This window comes from Hyaena hyaena, unplaced genomic scaffold (assembly GCF_003009895.1).
Source record: "Hyaena hyaena isolate Hyena2069 unplaced genomic scaffold, ASM300989v1 scaffold_42, whole genome shotgun sequence".
NCBI classification, from domain to species: Eukaryota; Metazoa; Chordata; class Mammalia; order Carnivora; family Hyaenidae; genus Hyaena; species Hyaena hyaena.
The window spans coordinates 1,701,046-1,719,678 of NW_024080674.1; the positions used below are offsets into that span (position 1 = coordinate 1,701,046).

General features: G+C 45.0%; 1 protein-coding gene and 1 long non-coding RNA gene across 2 annotated transcripts in view; one reads left to right on the top strand and one right to left on the bottom strand.

Moving 5' to 3' along the window:
• The window catches only part of TSHZ2 (teashirt zinc finger homeobox 2), a 270,720-nt gene extending 259,984 nt beyond the window's left edge, over window positions 1-10,736 (bottom strand). Inside the window, exon 1 of the mRNA XM_039230024.1 lies at window positions 10,642-10,736. Coding sequence (XP_039085955.1) covers window positions 10,642-10,681 — 40 coding nt within the window. The 5' untranslated portion in view covers window positions 10,682-10,736. The remainder of the gene's footprint in view (window positions 1-10,641) is intronic.
• A 1,099-nt stretch (window positions 10,737-11,835) lies between these two features.
• On the top strand, window positions 11,836-18,388 carry LOC120230399. Its single transcript, XR_005527999.1, has 3 exons — window positions 11,836-11,898; window positions 17,404-17,491; window positions 18,100-18,388. It is a non-coding gene; the product is annotated as an uncharacterized LOC120230399 (long non-coding RNA).
• Window positions 18,389-18,633: the final 245 nt, after the last annotated feature.

Here is an 18,633-nt window from a genome sequence, read left to right on the forward strand (position 1 = left end):
CATCAGGGATGCTCCCTCTGAGGGTCTTGGCTTAATGAGGAAGGCCACTAACCCATTTTATCAGCAAGCACAGTCTATAAGATGAATACATAATATTCACTGCAAAAAGGTGAAATCCCTGCTCTTCATGGGAAGGCAGATGACGTCATGGTGAACAACATGCAGGTTCATTGCCAAAATCACTGTCTTTTTGTCATTAGTATTTTTAAAATTGATAAATATTCAAAGTGCAGTTACGATCATGATTGGTACCGAGGTCTGCCAAAAAAAAATGTTAGATGTGTGAAAGGGATCCTTCTACTCAAAAGTAATTAATTAGTATACAAACTAATACGCTAATTAAAGTATTTATTCCTTTATTTACAGTCACATTTATTCATTCATCAGGAAATGTTTGTTTAGTGCCTAATAGGTACCAAGGACTAATTCAAGAGCCTAGATTTTTTCCTAGAATCCGCCCCCCACAAAATAAATAAATAACAGGAAGGAGAATAAAAACACGGGTTTATGAAAAAGATCTTATGTGCATGCCAGGGACCGCACCAAGGGCTTTTCTACATCGCATTAGTTAATCGTCCAGACCACAATGGGAGGTGAGAGATATAGCCTGTGGCCACGTGACAGAGGGAACTCCAAGGGCAGCGAGGTTAAGGTTTAACTGCTGGCCAGTTAGATAGGGAAGCGTTCTGACCCAATCCCAGATTTGCTTGGCTCTTACTTAACATTTGCTTTTCAACAGCCTCACGGATTTGATTCACCAGGCACCACGCAATCCCTCCATTAAGGCTGGGCTTGTGTTTTTATCTCCATGCACTGCCTCCATGGTTCTGAGCGTCCCACTGACTATCACTGAGGGGCCAGGTGGGCAAACAGAATGCAATGCACCAGCCCATATACGGGAGGCCACACCAGACCTGCCCCTGCCCACCTCCCCTGCCTCTTTTCTTATTACCTCCTTTCCCGTTTTAACGTGCTCCGGCCACACCGGGCTCCTACGTATTCCTCAAAGAAGCAAGTCAATTTCGGCCTTAAGTGCTTACTGCTTCATTTGCCCGAGACATTTCTCCCACATCTGTGCTCGGCTGGTTCCTCACTTTTTGTTCAGGTCTGATCAAATGTTAGCACCTGAGAAATACCAGCTCTGACCATTCCATCTAAAAAGGCAACCCTCCCATCCCTCTTTATTCCATTAATCCTAATGGATTTTTATGAAATGCAGTTAGAACTAATTAATATTGTATTATATATTTGTTGCTTAGCTTTCTGGTCTTAAAAGAATTTTAGCTGTGTGAGGGCATAGGCTTTTCTGCTGTGATATACCAGCACCTAGATCAATGCCTGGCAGACAGTGGGTGAGTAGGCAACATCTGTTGAATGAATGAATGCATAAATGCACATCCATACAGACCCAAGAAAGAACTGACTTCATAGACACAGAGGACCGAGACTCTATTCAGAGATGCCACTAAAGACACCATCCTCCGTCAATGTTCTCCGTACCCTCCCAGCAGGCTTAGACTTCACAACAAATGCAGAGAAAGAATAATAGGAACGGGGCCCTTCCTTGGCAAATGACTGTAGCTATTCTAGATAAAATATCACAATAGATTAAGTGCATGGGCTTTGGAAGCAGGGAGTTTAAAACCCAGCTTGGCCACTGCATGACCTTGAGCGAGCTGCTCTGCACGTTTCTCAGATCCCCATCCGTAAAAATGGGGATTACAATGGCATCTAATGCATACTGTTAGAAGGATGAAACTTGGCTCAGACTTCCCCTCTGGGACCGGTCTCCCCTGACCATCCACACTTGAAAGGCCAGCCTCTTGCTCTTCAATTTTTGGTTTTCTAAAACCACTGTCATCATGGAGCTTTTTTTCTTTATGAAATTTATCTTTTTGTTGTTGTTGTTTTACTTGTATATTCTCCTGCTTCCCCTTCCTGGAGGCTGAGATCCCCCATTCAGCCTATTAACTACCCCCCCACACACACACACACCATCCCTGGGATGCAGGTGTCCACAACAGAACCTGGCACATAGTAGGGACTCAAGAAATAATTGCTGCTCAAATAAATGAAATATAGGAGCTTGGTAAGGTGCCTGGTGTATATAATAAGCACCTCCATAGCGGCAGATATCATTATTACCGTTGTCATTAAAGTTGTTGTTGCTGCTCGTGCTATAATTACTATCTTTTGGGAAAGAAACATTTTTTTTTGAGCTGACACAGGGCTCAACCAGCCCTGTATAGGTCATTTCTCAGCAGAGGCTAAAACACTACTCAGCGACTGTATTTCCAGTTTTAAAAACCGAAATGCGCCCATGTTTGATATTTTTTCAAGCCCCGATCCCCTAGTCTCATGATATTCATTGGTTGCTCATTTCCTTTCTGGTTATAAATTCTTCATGGTCTGGCTATTGAGGGTAAAGACGCACTACCGCCGTCAGCTTTGACCTCTAATAGCTTCAGTGCACTTTCTCAGCCCCAGTCTCGTATAACCCTTTCAAAAAAACTGGGCCATAAGAAGAATGATGAGGTTACCCCCATCTTATAGGTTGAAGAGTTGGTGAGGGGGGCAGAGATTTGAGAGGCTTGCCCTAACCTACAAGGAAAGAAAAGGAATAGACCTAGGGATTTGAACTTGGGCCACTCTGACTCCTGAACTCATCATCTTACCCCTTAAGCAGGCTTTCTCTCTTGAGCTTGCTCAGGGCTGCATAATGAGTGTGGGCAAACTGCCACCAGTATCCAAGTCCCTTTCTCCTGTTCTAGGGCTCCAGCCACAATCTCAAACCTAATCTCAAGATGGAAAACAAAAAGAAGCACAAAGCCATGGACCCAAGTTCCTAATAAAGGAAACTAGCCGAAGGCAAGTCTGATATAAAACATGCTTACAGCTTTTCATTTTGGAATTTCTTCTGTACCAAATGGTACCGAATGCCTAGAGTAGATTTACCTCTTATCTATAGCATCATCTTGGCCCAGAAGCTATTCAGATCTCCCTCCGGGGTATGAATGAGAAAGGGGCTTCTAAATACATGGAAAATTCTAAGAATCTGATAAATTCAAGTGATTTAAAGGAAGTCCTTTGCGGTTTATATAGAAATATGTATATGCCGCTGCTTTGGCTTCCACAAGTCACTTCTCCCCTATAGAACACCTTGACTTTCCATTTCTTTTTTGTATCGTCCACGTCACCAGATTTCATGGATTTTTCATAATGCAGGAAAGCGTTACGGAAGTTTCTTCCAAATTCATTACAAACAGAATGGCTGCTGACAACTGCTTTTATCTCCTTCTGCCCTTTGTAACTATTTTCATTAAAAACAATAACTGTGTTCTGCCCACCTTAATATCTAAACTGTGTAATTTCCATAGAAATGACTTAGATGTAGCTTAAAGAAGAAAGCTCAGGGGTGATTTCAGAGTATTCATTCAGTTCTGAAAGCACTCAACTAATTAAGACCAGTGATCTTAATTTTTGTACTAACAAGAAACTGCAGAACGCGGTCTTTTTTTTTTTTTTTTAAACCCACCTTAGCATTATAGCAGCTTTATGGAAACATGAGGTTTTTCCTTTAGCATAAATGGACACTACAGCTTTTCCATTAAATTAGTCTTTGGAAAGAGATGAAAAAGAGCTAAAAAGCTCCTTAAAAATCTTCCCTGCTCTGCTGCTTCTCGTGTGCCAAGGGGAGATGTGTAGTTAAAATGCAGTGCTAATTTCTTCTTACCCTGACGAGCAAAGTTTTCGATCTTGAACCCTGAGCTAGCTAGAACAGCCTGTCGAGATTTTTACTTTTAGTTTGCATGCCCACGTTTGGGTTTCTAAAGCTCTTTTTCAAAACGGGATATGTAATATAGTGTCCTGTGTCTTCGTACATTCAGAGAGAACTTTATTCGCCCCTGTTGAAGGTTGAAGGTTGGGAAGGACGCATGATGATACAGAAATTGTTGTTTTTGTTGTTTTTAAACAACACAGATAGAAAGGGAACTCTTACTTAGAAAAATTCAAGACAAATGCTTTCAACATATGATCCAGGTTTTCTTTTTTTTTTCCTCCTGTGTAATTTCTCTAAATTCATGATCTCTAAAACTTTTGCATTGTGGGTTTCCCTATTGTTAAGCATAGGTAAGTAATACTGATATGTGAATAATAGGATTATCTGGCCCTGCCTCCTAAATTTTAATTTCTAAAATTTTAGACAACTTTAGGCCTTGTTTTAGCATCCTGGAGTACTGGAGGGTGCCCAGAGGGACGGCACCATTTTTTTTCCCTGCAGAGGAAATACAAAAGATTCAGAGAGGCAGCAAATGAAAATTCTACAGAACTATTTTAATGATTTTCAAGTCTCTTCCCATTATTTTATCACTTCACCCCTGGAGTCTGCTTTGGAAACAAACATGTCAGCAATTCCCACTTGGAGCTCAGATTCCTATTCTGTGTGTTTGTGATGCAGACAATGTCTTCAGAAGGGACCCAAGTCCTACACCCTCACGATGGTCTCTCTGAGGACGTGAGCAGAGGGAAGCCAACCTCACTGTGGTCAACACTGCAGATGGGGGTCTGAGTTAGACGCCAAACCACGTGTTTGCTGAGACACTTGCCCGTGAGTTCACAGACATAGTCCAGAAGTGGCTATGTGAGCTCTGAAAGTATCTAATTCTTAGTATCATTTCTTAAAGACCAGGGTTTCTTGAAACTGCCTTTCAATTAGCATTGCAACACCTAAAACGAGTGACTGAAAGAAAGGTCAGTAGTACAGGAAAAAAAAAAATGAAAGAAATGATAAATCCAGTGAAAATCGGCTTATATGATAGAGGCCGGTAAATATATGGTGTTTTTTTTTTTTTTCTTACTGCAATATCCAGGCAATCAAGCAAACCCTCTCAATGAGGTTATTTCTTATGTGGTTAGAATGACTAAGCTCATTTATAATCAAAGAGCTGCTCACCAAAGGTCACCCTAAGGAACAGGAGAATTTCTAACTTGAAGTGGAATTTATAAAACTCAAAATAAGAAGAAAGAAATACAAATTGCTACCAGTTACTGAAAAATGGATATAAAAACCTCCAGGATGAACAGGCTCTAAGAAGGTAGGAGAACTGGATCTCTCTGATACAAACGACAGGAAAATATACTATGTTTTTGTCACCTTAGAAAATGAAAATAAATTTCTCCCACGTAAATAAAAATAGAACCGCGTTCTCAACTTGAGAAGCAATAAAATTATTTGTGTGCCAAGCTTCTTTTAATACCACTATAATTTTTTTTATAAAAGTCGCTCAATTTGATTGTAATTAAATATGTAATGAAAAAGCAGTGATTCAGGGAAGCGATGCAATCGTCTCTGTTAGTTTAATGTATTTCCAACTGACTTTGCATCAAACAAAAATGATACTCTGTGGATGCCTGCTCTTAATATAGAATTTGTTAGGCCATTCTGTGCTTTTTAAAGGGAACTTGGGTGGACGCAGGCGCGCCTTTGAAATAGTGGCGGAGTCTTCCCAGGCCGTGACATACCTAAATAAAATTGATGGTACGCATACAGTGATGGAACAGAAGAACTCGTCTGGTCATTTAACTCATGTCAGCTAATTACAGACCCGGCATCAACATGAACAGGTTTTCTTCCTGGCTGATTTTCCTAAGCTGAGCAGCAGTGATGCGCAGAAGTGTATCATTTCAATGGCCTTAAATAATGCCAGGCGCAGTGCCCCTTTAAAACCTGCTCAAGTGAGAGAGAGAAGAAGCCCCTCGCCAGTGGGAAGAGAAATAGATCAACCCAGGTATATTATCCGGTTGGAGAAATTCTGTCAAAGGCGTGAGAAGTCACCTGGGATGAAAGGAAAACTTAAGCCTCTGTTGGAGAATGTTACAAAAGGCAACATGCCTCCAGGGACAGATCTGCTAAAGATGCCTAGGAGGTATTTGTTGGGTGTGAAGGTTCCCCAAACGTAGCAAGAGAACAGAGGTGACAGGGAGAAAAATCAGTGTTAGGTGGCAGAAAAATAAATGCACGGTCGTTCTGAGGAATGTTTCTACCCTCCTCCAAAGTAGCCTTAGATCTCCAACCCCCAAGCCTCAAGAAGATTTTCATCCTGCAGAAGTTTCTCAGAGACCCCTCCCCCTTACCTACCTTCCACGAGAAGTCCCTGTCACTTACATTCTGCTGATTAGGGCTAATGTATTGTGTCCTGATATGGCAGATTAAAAATGAAATCAATAAATGCCTAAAATAAATGGGCTTTTGAGATGTCCCATTCAATCTGGGTCTTTAAGGGTGAGGTGAGAAGTGGGAGAGGGAAATCAGGAAGGGAGTTGGGGAAGGGACCACTTAAGTAATCAATTTCCATCCAAAACGCTCAGGGCAGGATGCGATTCTCAGATTCTCCGTGGGACCTGTCCTTCCTTTTTCAGGGATCTGCTTTAAATAACAAGAAGAACCAGAACAGTTCATGCTGCTGGGGCCCCTCTGGAGGGCGGGGGGAGGGGGGTGTTGTATGTTTATTTTTTCCATTCAGCTGTTAAAAACATACCGTTTGAGTAAGTGAATGGGGTCTAGAACATGAAGTATTTAAATCTTCAAGATGTGAACTTGTCTTTCTGAAGTATGTTTAAACAAAGTGAGAGTGCCAGGGTCCCGGACTCCACCCAGATTCCTCTTCCCTGGAATCCCATCCCACTTGCCAGTATATTAAAGGTAAACTTCACCGTGAGCTGCCTGCCTCCCGCCCCCCCCCCCCCCCCCCACTGCTGGTACAGATTGCTGAGACCTCACTGGGTTCACCCATGCACTGGCTCTCAGGAGGCTTAAAGGCGATTGCTGGGGTCAACTCCTGCTCCACTGCAGGATTCAGAACTGTCCCTGATGAATATGTTTCCCATGTAAATAAACTATGCCATTAAGGTGCAAATTGCAACTTTTAAGTAATGATTGCTAATAGTCTAATGTTTACTGCCACACAAGGACATTCATGAAAACAAAATCTGCATTATTCATCTCCATATTAAATAAACAAAATAAATTGAAGGAGCTGTTCTTTCCCCGCAAGTCTTTCCTCAGATCTGTATTATCAGATAGCTGAGGAGAGTCAACAAGAAGGAAACATTTAATCTCTTTGGGCTGGCAGAGCAGAATCCTATAACTTATGTATACATTCGATATTCACAAGCCCCAAAGATTCTGCATTCTACTACGATTGGCTGGCATTATATAAAAACAATGGTTCGGGGTGGTAAAATAAAATACATGTATTACACATGTCTGTGTACAGAGGCTATGACAGACTGTAGAAAATAGAGCGGTTTGCACTGTAAGTCTGCAATTTTAAATTTTTAACTACTCTGAATCCTGTAAAATACAAACAAATCAAAACACTGCTCTGTTTTATTTTACCTTTCTGCCATCTTCTCTATCTGCCCTAAAACGGATTGGGGGGAAGAGATGCTGATAGAAAATCCCGCAATATTCTCAGGTAAAAGGGGATGCATTTTAGTGGTGAGTGAAATATACATCCAAGGAAGCCAGCATACACACTCTCACACACACACAAACCCCTGGGGTACCGTAGGCTGTTTTCTGAACTTTTTTTTTTCTTGCCCAAAGTAAAAGTACGGTGGAATAGCATAGCTTTAGAAAGGAAGGAAGAATGACATTTCAGAGGGAAACAGAGGGAAATGTTCTGACTTAGCTGTTTCCTTAAAGAGAACTGCCTACCTCACATCCCTTCTTTTAAGGAGGCGGGGAGAGAACAAAACAAATAAAGACTGTAATTCCCCATCACTTATAATATCATCTTGTTCATTCTATCTGCATACCTGCTTTATTAGAAAGTTCTGTAACTGATTCCCTGAACCATGAACTTAAAACTAATAATGCAAAGGAATCAAATTGCCTCGAACAGTTCTTGGGAAAGAGTTTCAGCTCTGATTCACTCACAGGCTTTTTCTATCTTACATTATTCATTAATCAAGCTAGAAATCAAGCTTTCAGCATCAGTCCATGGGAGTAATTACTTACAGTTGTGCATTGCGTTTAATTTCAGGCAGCGATAAAAGTTAGTATGGCCACAATCCTCGAACCCACCTTGTTCTTTTCCCTGCATGATCAAGTGCCTAAAGAATCCCGAAGTGGCTAACTTTTCTCGTGAATCACCACCTCAGCTAAAACAGAGTATAGCATCGATGACTTTGGAGGAAAGAAACATCGAACGAAAAAAAAAATCTGTTGTATTAATATGTGAGCAAATAAATACTGCAAGAGGGGCCTCCTTGTGTACAATATGAATTATTCCCTTTCAGTTTGACAAGGGTTTCTGCTTTTTTCAGTGAAAATAATAAAGCTCTGAAAACAAACATAAAGACACTAGGAATACAATAGCCTAGTGAACTGAAACTAAAGTCATAACTTTCAAACGCGCACACACACTACAGTAAATAGACCAGCCAGCTCCAATAGATACCGGATTAATGAAAAGGATCTAATTTAAATAATGTGATACAGCATTATGTTACATACACCTGGATCCTCATTGATCAGCGGATAATTATAATCAAAGTAGTGCAATTCTGAGCAATGCACTTTTTGTAATGAGCTAACCAAAGGAGACATGTCCAGTCATTCTGGTAATTTAAATTACTGCCTAGTTGTTGATGGCCTTTACCGGAACAAGGGGAAAAAAAAAAAAAAAGAGTAATTTTCAGGGCAGTATCACTTCTCGCTGGACTGTTGCCCAGGGTTTTCTTTTGGGACAATAAGGACATTATCTCTAATAATCTAGCTACCCGAAAACTTGGGTTGTTAGAGCTAGAAGGAGCATGCTTACTTTTCCTGGGTCTAGACGGCCAGCGCACACCCCAGTGCTGTCAGATTGCAAAACCATCTAAGTTTTAACAAATAAGCGACTGAAATGTAGACAGGGGCCGGGGCAGGAGGGAGCAGCTGTTTTCAAAAGAGGTAGCCAGAGCTGCAAAAAAAGAACACCTCACTGACGAGACAAGCTCTGACTATACATGGCACGAAAAATATTCTAATTAATTTGCTCTTTGGGTAACAGTTGGAAAACACACGAATCAAAGCGTTATACATGATATTTCCGCACGCAATGTGACCCAATCTGCGCGTGGTTACGGAAGCAATTCTGCGCTCTGGAGGGAAGATAACTGTGGATATTGCAGAGCACAAGGACTGTCATCCAGGCTGGAATCAGGCCACGATGGAGGATGAGCTCGGTGGCCCAGCATGTTCAGACACAAACACCCACTTTGCCCAGATTCGCAGCTAGCTTGGGATTTGTTCTAAGGGTGGCTTCATAAAGTTTACAAAAGTGTTCACCGAACTTCTCCCTAATGTTTCGCTCCCGTTACAACAGAAGGAAATGTGTGGTTGGGTCTGCAGAACGCCAGCGTTCACGGATGTCCCCTAAAGCATGAGAGTAAAGACGGAGAAGAGGTGGGGGGGGGGGGGTAAGAACTTCAGCTTTTTGCTAAAGCCCTGATTCAACAGAAGGACACAAAGAAATAAAAAACGCCCACACTAAAAGCCAAACAAGATAATAATTGTGCATGTCTGGCTCTGAATCTAGAGGGCAAGGCTTGCGTCACTGGTACTCTGAGTTACCATGGTGAGTGATTTATTGATATATATCAAGAATGAATAGATCAAAGGCAGCGAGATGACAGGTGATCAATCAAATGTCAAATCAAAACTAGCAATCAAGTGGAAAGCTGATTTTTCAGTGGGTGGGTCTGGCAGGAGAAAAATGAACTTTCATATTACACTTCCGAGAAACAAAACCCCAGCATACTATTAAAAAAGCAATTAAGCAACCCAAAAGGGAAAAAAAAAATCCTTTATAAGGTCTATTGTACTGACCCATTAACCTGTTCCTCTTTTGGGGGGGAGGGGGTGGGGGTAAGAAAAGGGAGTAAGAAAAGATTCAGATGGGATACCCTACAAATCAATTTACAAAGTTTGCAACTCTCCCTGGGCGAAGAAAATCCCGAGCTGTTTCAACGTTCTATTGGGCATCCCCCCCCCCCCACCCTTTCTTTTTTTAAGAGAAAGAGTGTTGATTAGATTTCCAAGCATATTTAGAAAGCACCTTCAAAGGTTCATTCCTTTCCTGGGGTGGGATTCTCTCCCCCTTGGCGATCAGAGTTAAAACTCTCCTCGCTTGCCCCAAAGCCAGCCTGCAGCCCGGGGCTCGCGGGCGCGCCTCACACTTGAGCGCCCCAAAACCCGGCGAGAGCAGCCGCTGTCCCCGGAGGCCAGAAGCCACCCTCCGGCCCTGACCGCGCCGGGGGATGCGGGGGCGGAAGGGCCGGCTCCGAGCCCCGCACCCCGAACCCACAGCCCAGCGTGGGCCGAACACAGGCCGGGAGAAAGTTAGGGGTGGGGTGGAGGGTGGAGGAAAAAAAAGTTTAAGGAGGGAAGGCTTGGCGGGACGGCTTCCCCGCACCCACCCGGAGCCTGCGAAGGGGGGCACTTGGGAGACGCACGAAGGGGACGGAGGGGGGCAGAGCGGGGCGCCCGGCGCGGACCCCCCCCCCCACGGCTCCGGGGGTGGCGTCCTGGGGCGCCGGGGGCTCGGGGGAGCTCAGCGCGCCGGCGGCGCCGAGCGGAGCCGCGTCTCTTACCTGCCGCCCGCTTGGGTGCCTGCTGTTTCCTCCTTGGCATCGCTCACCGCGCTCCGGTCCCGCGTCCGCGCCCCAGCCCGGGCCGCGCGGGCCCGCCGTCGCTCGCGTCGCCGCGTCCGGCCCGCGGGCTCCTGGGGCGGCGCCCCCGGCGGCTCCGGCCCCGCGGGCCCGGGACCCCCCTCTCCGCGCGGCAGGCGCGGGCGGCTCGTGCCGGCTGCCGGGAGGCGGAGGTGCGCTCGGCCGTGTTTGCTTGTTTGTTTGTTTTGGATTTCTGTTTCCTCTCTCTCTCTGTGTTTGCTTTTTTGGAAATTTGGGGGTTTGGGGTTTTTTTTTTCTTTTTCTTTTTTTTTTTTTGGTGACTGTTGAGACACTTGATTTCTTTATTAAACATCCAAGACCGGGTTCGGAGGGAAGGGACGAGGGGCGCACACGCGCCACACGCACACGCGCGCGCACAGACGAGGGGGAAAGGCAATCCCGGGAAGGTGGTGGCTCCTTCTTTCTCTTCTTCCTCCTTCTTCCCTCCTCCTCCTCCTCCTCCTCCTCCTCCTCCTCCACCGCCTCCGCTCTGCCTCCTCCCGCCTCCTCCGCGCCGGTCTCTACGGCGGGCCGGATCCGCGCCGGGGCTCACTCACTGCGGGCTGGCGGCCGCTGTCGGGTCCCCGTCGTGAGTGACACGCGAGACGACAGGACGGGAGCGGGTTGGGCAGAGACAGAAAACCTGGAATTCACTCACTCACACACACGCACACGCACACACACACACAGACACGCACACACTCACACACGCGCGCACGCACTCGCGCTGCCTCACACACTCGCCCCCCCCAGAGGCGCGCACACACACACGCACACACTCACACACTCACACACACAAGACAGGGCGAGGCGATGCCAGCAAACATCGATCCCGCTGAACAAACTGAACATTAACAAACTCCTCCTCCGCCGCGTCTCCCCGCGACCTGATGACAGCGAGAAATTTACTCCCCAGCCGCGCCGCGCCAGGCAGAGCGCGTCTGTTAAAGGGACAGCGTCCCGCCGCCCAGAGGGGCTGGGGGCGGGCACCCCGCGCCCCCCCCAGCTGGGCGAGGACTGGCCCCCGGCGCGGGGACGCCGGTGGGGAGGGGGCGGGACCCGCAGGGTCGCGGGGCGGAGGGGGGGCGGGGTGCCGGTCCAACTCCGCGGCCCGGAAGGGACCTGGCGGGGGGCCAGGTTAGCCGACCCGCAGGGCCGTTAAGGATACTTATTAGGAAGGTGAGAACTTAGGTCGGCTTCGGGGCGGGGGATGGGGGAGGGCGCCTCATCCGGCAATGACCTCCATCTCCCAGGTCGCTTAATCTGGCCTCGAAGATGTACTCCCCACCTCCGCCCCAAGTTCAACGCCCCCGCCCCTCCCTCCTTCCTTCTATTCAGCGGATGGTCAGAAAAGCAAAAATCTCCCATCTGTCTCCTTGATAATTCATTCCAATATGCTCTTTGTTTTGTTTGCATAGTATTCATTGAGCACCTACTATGTGCCTGTTCTGGAGACACAGAAGCTATAGAGAAAGGGAAGCTCCTGACCCCCTTAGTGTTGATATTCGGATGGGGGAGAGAAATGTCACTCTCGGATATCCAGTCTTTGCACAAATGTCACCTTCTCCCAGAGCTCCACCTTACTTAAAATGTTCACACACACACCCCCACCCCGTCCCATTTCTCTGCTTTATTTTTCTCTACTGCTCGAATCAATGTCACATGCATTGTATATAGTTTTCTATTTTGTTTATTGTCCTAGTTCCTTTCTCTGAATATAAGCTCTGTTGGGAACAGGGATTTTGCCTCTTTTGTTCACTCTGCAATCCCCAGCGATGGGAAGGGACAAGACATATAGTCTGTTCCCAATATAATATTTGTTGAATGAATGAGAAGTAAGCAAGCAAATAAACAAGATAATTGCAGAGTGATAAGCCCCATGAACATGTTTAAATAAGGGACTATGACAGTGTCTGAAAGAGAGGATAGCTTTAGACTCCCTGCAGGAGATGGGACTAGGGCTGAGACAGATTCTAGCCAACACGTGATTGTCGAGCCCAGTGTGGGCCAGGCCCCTGCCTGGTGCTGGGGACAGGTCTGAACCGGGGGACCCTGCCCTCAAGGACTCTCATTCCTGTGGGAGAGACAATTAAAGAGGCAAATGATGAGTTGGGGGGGAGGCAGGAGGTATACTTAGGAGGGACCTGGAGGAAGGGAGTTTCGTTATGAGGCACAGCTTCATGGGGAGAATCAAGTCTAAGCAGCTTCCTAAATATGACGGAGGTAGACAGAGCCTTAGAATAAGAAGGCAGGCATGGTCCAGGGCTTTCCCAGCCAGGGCTCTGGCCGCACCCAAACCCCCTGAGGCCCTCATTAGGATGCACATTCCCAGGCCTTCGCCCAGAAGATGATCTAACCCCAGCTCCATTGACATTTGGGGCCATAAGTGTTGTGGAAGCTGTTCTGTGCAATATCAGCATTTGACAGCATCCCCGGCCTCTCTACCCACTAGCTGCCAGACTCCTCCACCCCAGTCCTGTCAATCAAATTGTCTCCAGACATTACCCAGTGCCCCCCCTGGGGCACAAAATCATCCCCTGGTTGAGGACCACTGCTCTAGACCTTCTAAGTCAGAAACTTCTGGAACAGGGCTTAGGGAATCTGCGCTTTGAACAAGTGACTCTCCTGCTCATTCCAGTTTGAGAACTTCTGCTAAAAAAGCCTTTGTTCTTCCAGAGCCAGACATATACAATATGTTTACAATATTGTAATATGCAATTGTATATTCTCACATTATATATGTATATTACAATATACAATACAATATGTTACAATATACAATACATATACAATATGTTTACAATATTGTAATATACAATCGTATATTGTCATATAATATATTATATATGTATATTACAATACATAGTACAACATGTTTTAATATATAATACATCTACAATGTTTACAATATTGTAATATACAATTGTATATTGTAACATATATATAATATATTATAACATATATTAGGTAACATGTAATATATATTATGTTACTATATACAAGGACAATTGTATATATTGTTATATATATAACATTATATATAATATATATTATGTGTTACTATATACAAGGACAATTGTATATATTGTAATATATAACATATATATATTATATGTTACAATATACAATACATATATGTTTATAATGTAATAACCAATTGTATATTGCAATATATAATATATATTATATATTACCTAATATATATATTATATATAATATGTTACAATATGCAAGGATAATTATATGTTTCAATATACAAGGACAATTGTATCTTGTAACATAATATATAAATCTATGTTATAATATACAATACTGTATAACTATAAAGCAAACTCACGCTTAGGTATTTGAAAACTTAGGATTTCAAGGTGCCGTGCTATTACCGTGGTCGCTGTGATGAGGTTTCACCTGGGTCTACTCCTCACTACTGGCGCCCTAACCTCTATCAAGTATAATTGGGATGCCCGGCGCTTACAGCCCCCCCACCCACCACCTTCGCCCTCGCTTGTGGGGACTGACTTAGGGTGACCTGTCTCACAGATATTTTTCTGAACGGTTCTTTCAGGGGCTACAGAAACATAACTTTCCCCATCCTACCAGTCACACGCCATTGTCGCTGTTTGCAAAGGGCTGATTAATCTTTTTTGTTGTCAAATCATTTTTAACATCCGCACTTGGGGGGAGGCATATACTCATCTGTCCCTCTCATGTTGGTGACACAAGGTAACTCACCTGCCCTAAATCACCCGACTGGCCTCCACCCATGACCAACCTCACCCACTCCCAGCCCAGCCCTTAGGCAACTGAGGCACAAGTCCTACTGCCTACTTGACAATGTCAGCAAAAGGGTATTAACGCCAATTCATTCTAATTCCCTCCCACACCTTTAAGGAGTGCTGTGCCAGGCACCACAGCTTACTGAGTAAAACCCCCAGTCCCACAGGCTACAGACCACAGCTTCAGGATCAGGATGTACAGACGGAAGGCCTGAGCAGAAGAAAGGCTGCCGCGGAGAGCTCACCACGAATCTTCCCTGGAGGAGCCCCGTGCCTGCTGATTGGGTGTTGGTACTACCTGCAGCCATTTAGCCAGCATCTACTATGTTAGGTGCCTTGCATTGCTCCAAGTATAGGAGATGCTGGAAGGTATAAGATAGGATCCCTGCCTTCAAAAAGCTCCTGTTAGAATGACATCCTGAAGACTTGGCACTGGACCCAGCCTTGGAGAGGGTGAGGAGGGAAAGGGGCCAGAGTAACTGACTTTGGGCTACAGAATCTCTCCCTGCCTCTCTCCAGGGTCCGTCTCTGAATTTTACTTACATTCTTACTTTAATTTGTATTTTCCCCCCTACTCCTACTATTATAGAGTGTTTAGCTTGGTTATCCGCAAGGAAGATTTTGTCTACCCCAGTTGGATGCATAGCACAATGGTGCCCAGATACTGCTCAGTGGCATAGACGTGACTTTGGAAAGCATGAATCGCATAGTGAAAAGGTTATTCCCTTTCATTTCTCTTTCAATCCGAGAATGTCTCAGTTTGGTGCTAGTGCATCTTTTATGCCTAACAGTTGCTAACTTTTATTTCTCAACCAAGAAGCCGCAGATCTCAGGCTTGGAAGCTTGGGAGGGGCAAGAGCTACCTGGCTAGACATTTAAAAAGTGGTTTGTTTTTATTGAATTCACCCTAAGGTTACCTCGATCTTAGCCAAAGATACTGCTCTCCATTTATGGTAGCAATCTAAGGTTTGATATAATTTATGGGTTTAAAAAATAAATATAGCTAAGGATTGATAGAGAAGACATAATGGTGCAAGGGGGTGTGGAGATTGCAAAATGTGGAAAAGGTGCTATAGGCATGACTAGAATTTGGAAAATACTTTGCTAAACCACAGACTCTGGCACTTTTGTAAACTTCTTCCAAGAGCTGGTGGCTTAGAATAATGCTATGTTTGGGTCTCCAGGGAACGTAGCATCCTCAGATCTAACACTCAAACTCCGGGATGTGTAAAGGCATGAACCAATCGGAATGAGGCAAGTGTATCTTCTAGAACACGGATTCCCACACTGGCTCAATGTCAGAATCACCTGGGGATTTTTTTCTTAAGATAAAGAGTCCCAGGCGACACCCTAGAATTACTGAATTAGGTCCCAGGGTGGGGCCCGAAAATCTGAAATTTTAAAAGTTCCCAGGTGATTGTGATAAGGCGCCGGGCACGGGCACCTTTCCCCTTACAAACGCCGAACGTTGTAACAAGCGAGTCAAGTTAGAAGTCGTTGCGCACAAGGATTAGCCAGGACGTGTGTCTGTCCCGGGATTCATACAAAAGGGTGGTCATGAAGCCCTCTCATTGGACCCGCGGCACCTGCGACGGCCCCATTGTAAGCACATTTCTATCATACTGATTTCTGTTGTTGCTAGTTTGCCTGTCTTACCACTGGACTCCAACCCAACGCAACTGAGACCCACATCTGCCAAGTGCCAACCTTGAGCTTGGCACTGTCTGAATGAGTGGGCCTTGGGGCAGCCCGTTAGATTCTTGAGCAGAGGGAGAATGCCTTAGTTCATGTAACACCTCCTATACCAGCCTCAGGGCTTGTGCATCTTCTCTTTCCAGAAAGATCCCTCCCCCAGATCTTTTTTTTCCTCCTTATTCTAAACTCAAATGTTATCTCTTTTTGACCCTGCCATCTGTGCCATTCTTTGTCTTATCTTTCACGGCAGTTATGACCATCTGTATCTTCTTCATATATTTGCCTATGTATTATCTGTCTTTCCTAATTAAAATGTAAGTTCTATTTTACCTCTGTCTCCCTGAGTCCAGCACAGTATTGGTGCTCAGTGAAATTTTGTGGGCTGATTGAATACCAGGTGGAGCATCCTCGCAAAGAAGGATGTACAGAATTAAAGATTTGGGTCCATAATAGGGCTTTCATTTGACACGGGTACATAGCATTTCAGCTTGCGTGCCTCTTTTCCAAGTGACGCTGTCCACCCTTCCCTCTCTCTTGTCTACTGCCTCCTTCAGATCCTCCCTTAAATACCATCTCCTTCAGGCAGCCTTCCTGGGTGGACTCCGAGTGATTCAAACTTCTCCATCCCTATGTTCTTAAAACACAGAGTCATTATAGAGTATGATTCCAAGTATATGAGTAGACAAACAGGCAGAACCAATCTATGCTTGGATATCAGGGTAGTGGTTACCTATGAAAGTGAGCATGAGGGGCTACTGGGGAAGGGGGGTTTGCATTGTTCTTAACCAGGATGCTGGTTACTGAGTGTGTTTGTTCTGCAAAAATTAATTCAGCTGCATGCTTATGATTTATGTGCTTCTATACATGTACATAATGCTTCAATTTAAAAAAAAAAAAAGAGCAGTGCTCTCAAACTTTGCTGTGTATCATAGTCAACTGGGTGATTTAAAAAACTCAATGCCTAGGTCTTACCCCAGACTCATTACATCAGCCTGTGGGGGCAGGATCCAGCCATCAGTATTTTTAAAGCCCCCAGATGATTCCAGTATGTGGCCAAGTTTGCGAGCCAGTGTACCATACGATTTTGCCCTTGAGGATATAATTCATTGCCTTCATCGTGTGTCATTTAACTCATTCAGGATATCCCTCTTACCAGTAACTATTTTGTAAAAACTTGAAGGTGGCAATCTGGGGTTATTTTCTCCCTTCCCAGGACATCGGGTACAGCACCATGTTGGTGGGGAGAACCAGACAAGAGGAAGCCACAGATGGATCATGGAGAGCGACAGGAAGAAAATAAGGTGGGGGTGTTGGGCTAGAGTGTAAGGGGTGGGGGCAGGTCTATTTTAGGGTGGGAGTCATGGAGAGCCTCTCTGAGAAGGGAACATTGAAACAGAAATCTGGAATACACAAGGCAGCCTGAAATCAGAAGACATTTGGGTGTTTCGAGAACACAAAGGATACAGCCTCGGGGTTGAGAGCCAGACAGGGAGAGCGGCTGGATCACTGGGGATATCATGGGTCCTCATATCAAGTATGAGTGTTATTCTTTGCCGTTGATAAATGCTAGTTCGTTTATTTACCTCCTGAAACAGCTAGCCTAGTAGAGTGGACTTGCTCAACCAACACACGGAAGAGAATCTGTCCTGTTCTACTTGGTGGGAATTTGCTCTCTGAAAACAGTTCAGGTGAATGACAGTAAAGTCGGGAGAGAGTCAGGCATTGGCAAGCTTGTTTTTAAGAAAGCATCCTCCAAAAGTTGTTGGGCTCTCTTTTTGAAAACGATTTGGATTTGGCCAGAATTTTGCAACAGTTAAGCACTATGTGTATCTTAGGCCCATTGCTGAATGGGCAGGCTGGGAATGCAGGAGCTGTTTGACTTAACATACATCACATTTCTCCCTGGGAGGTGGCTACCTGCAGTTGGTGACAGTGCTTTGCTGCCGCGGAAGGCTCCGGACCATGTCGCTGGCTCAGTAATCCATTGCTCGACTTCATTAACCACAGGAAGACATTAAGTGAATGTAAGGACCAGAAGAGCCTGGAAACCACGTGATGAGCAGCCTTTACGTTCTGGGCTCTGGTATATTTTATGGCACCTCGACTGTGTATCAAGCTCTCCTTCCTGGACTCATTAGAACTGTGTGCCCAAAGGTAGCCCTCAACTCTCAGAAGCAAATAGAGAATGATATAATTCACTCTGAGAACACCTTTCTGTCTTATCCGCAGCATGTCTTATCTATTATGATTAGGCATGAGGCATCCTATTGCCCTGAAAATTTCATGAGATTCTCCCCCTGCTTGCTAGGATTATGTCAAAGTGACTTGTCCCGGGTGCTGTTTTCGCCCATTAATACAGCTTGTCTCCTCTCCTTAACCACTGCTGGGAAGGCCAACACGGCGAAGGAACCCACAGGCTTAAAAGGGTCAAATAGTTCAAAAG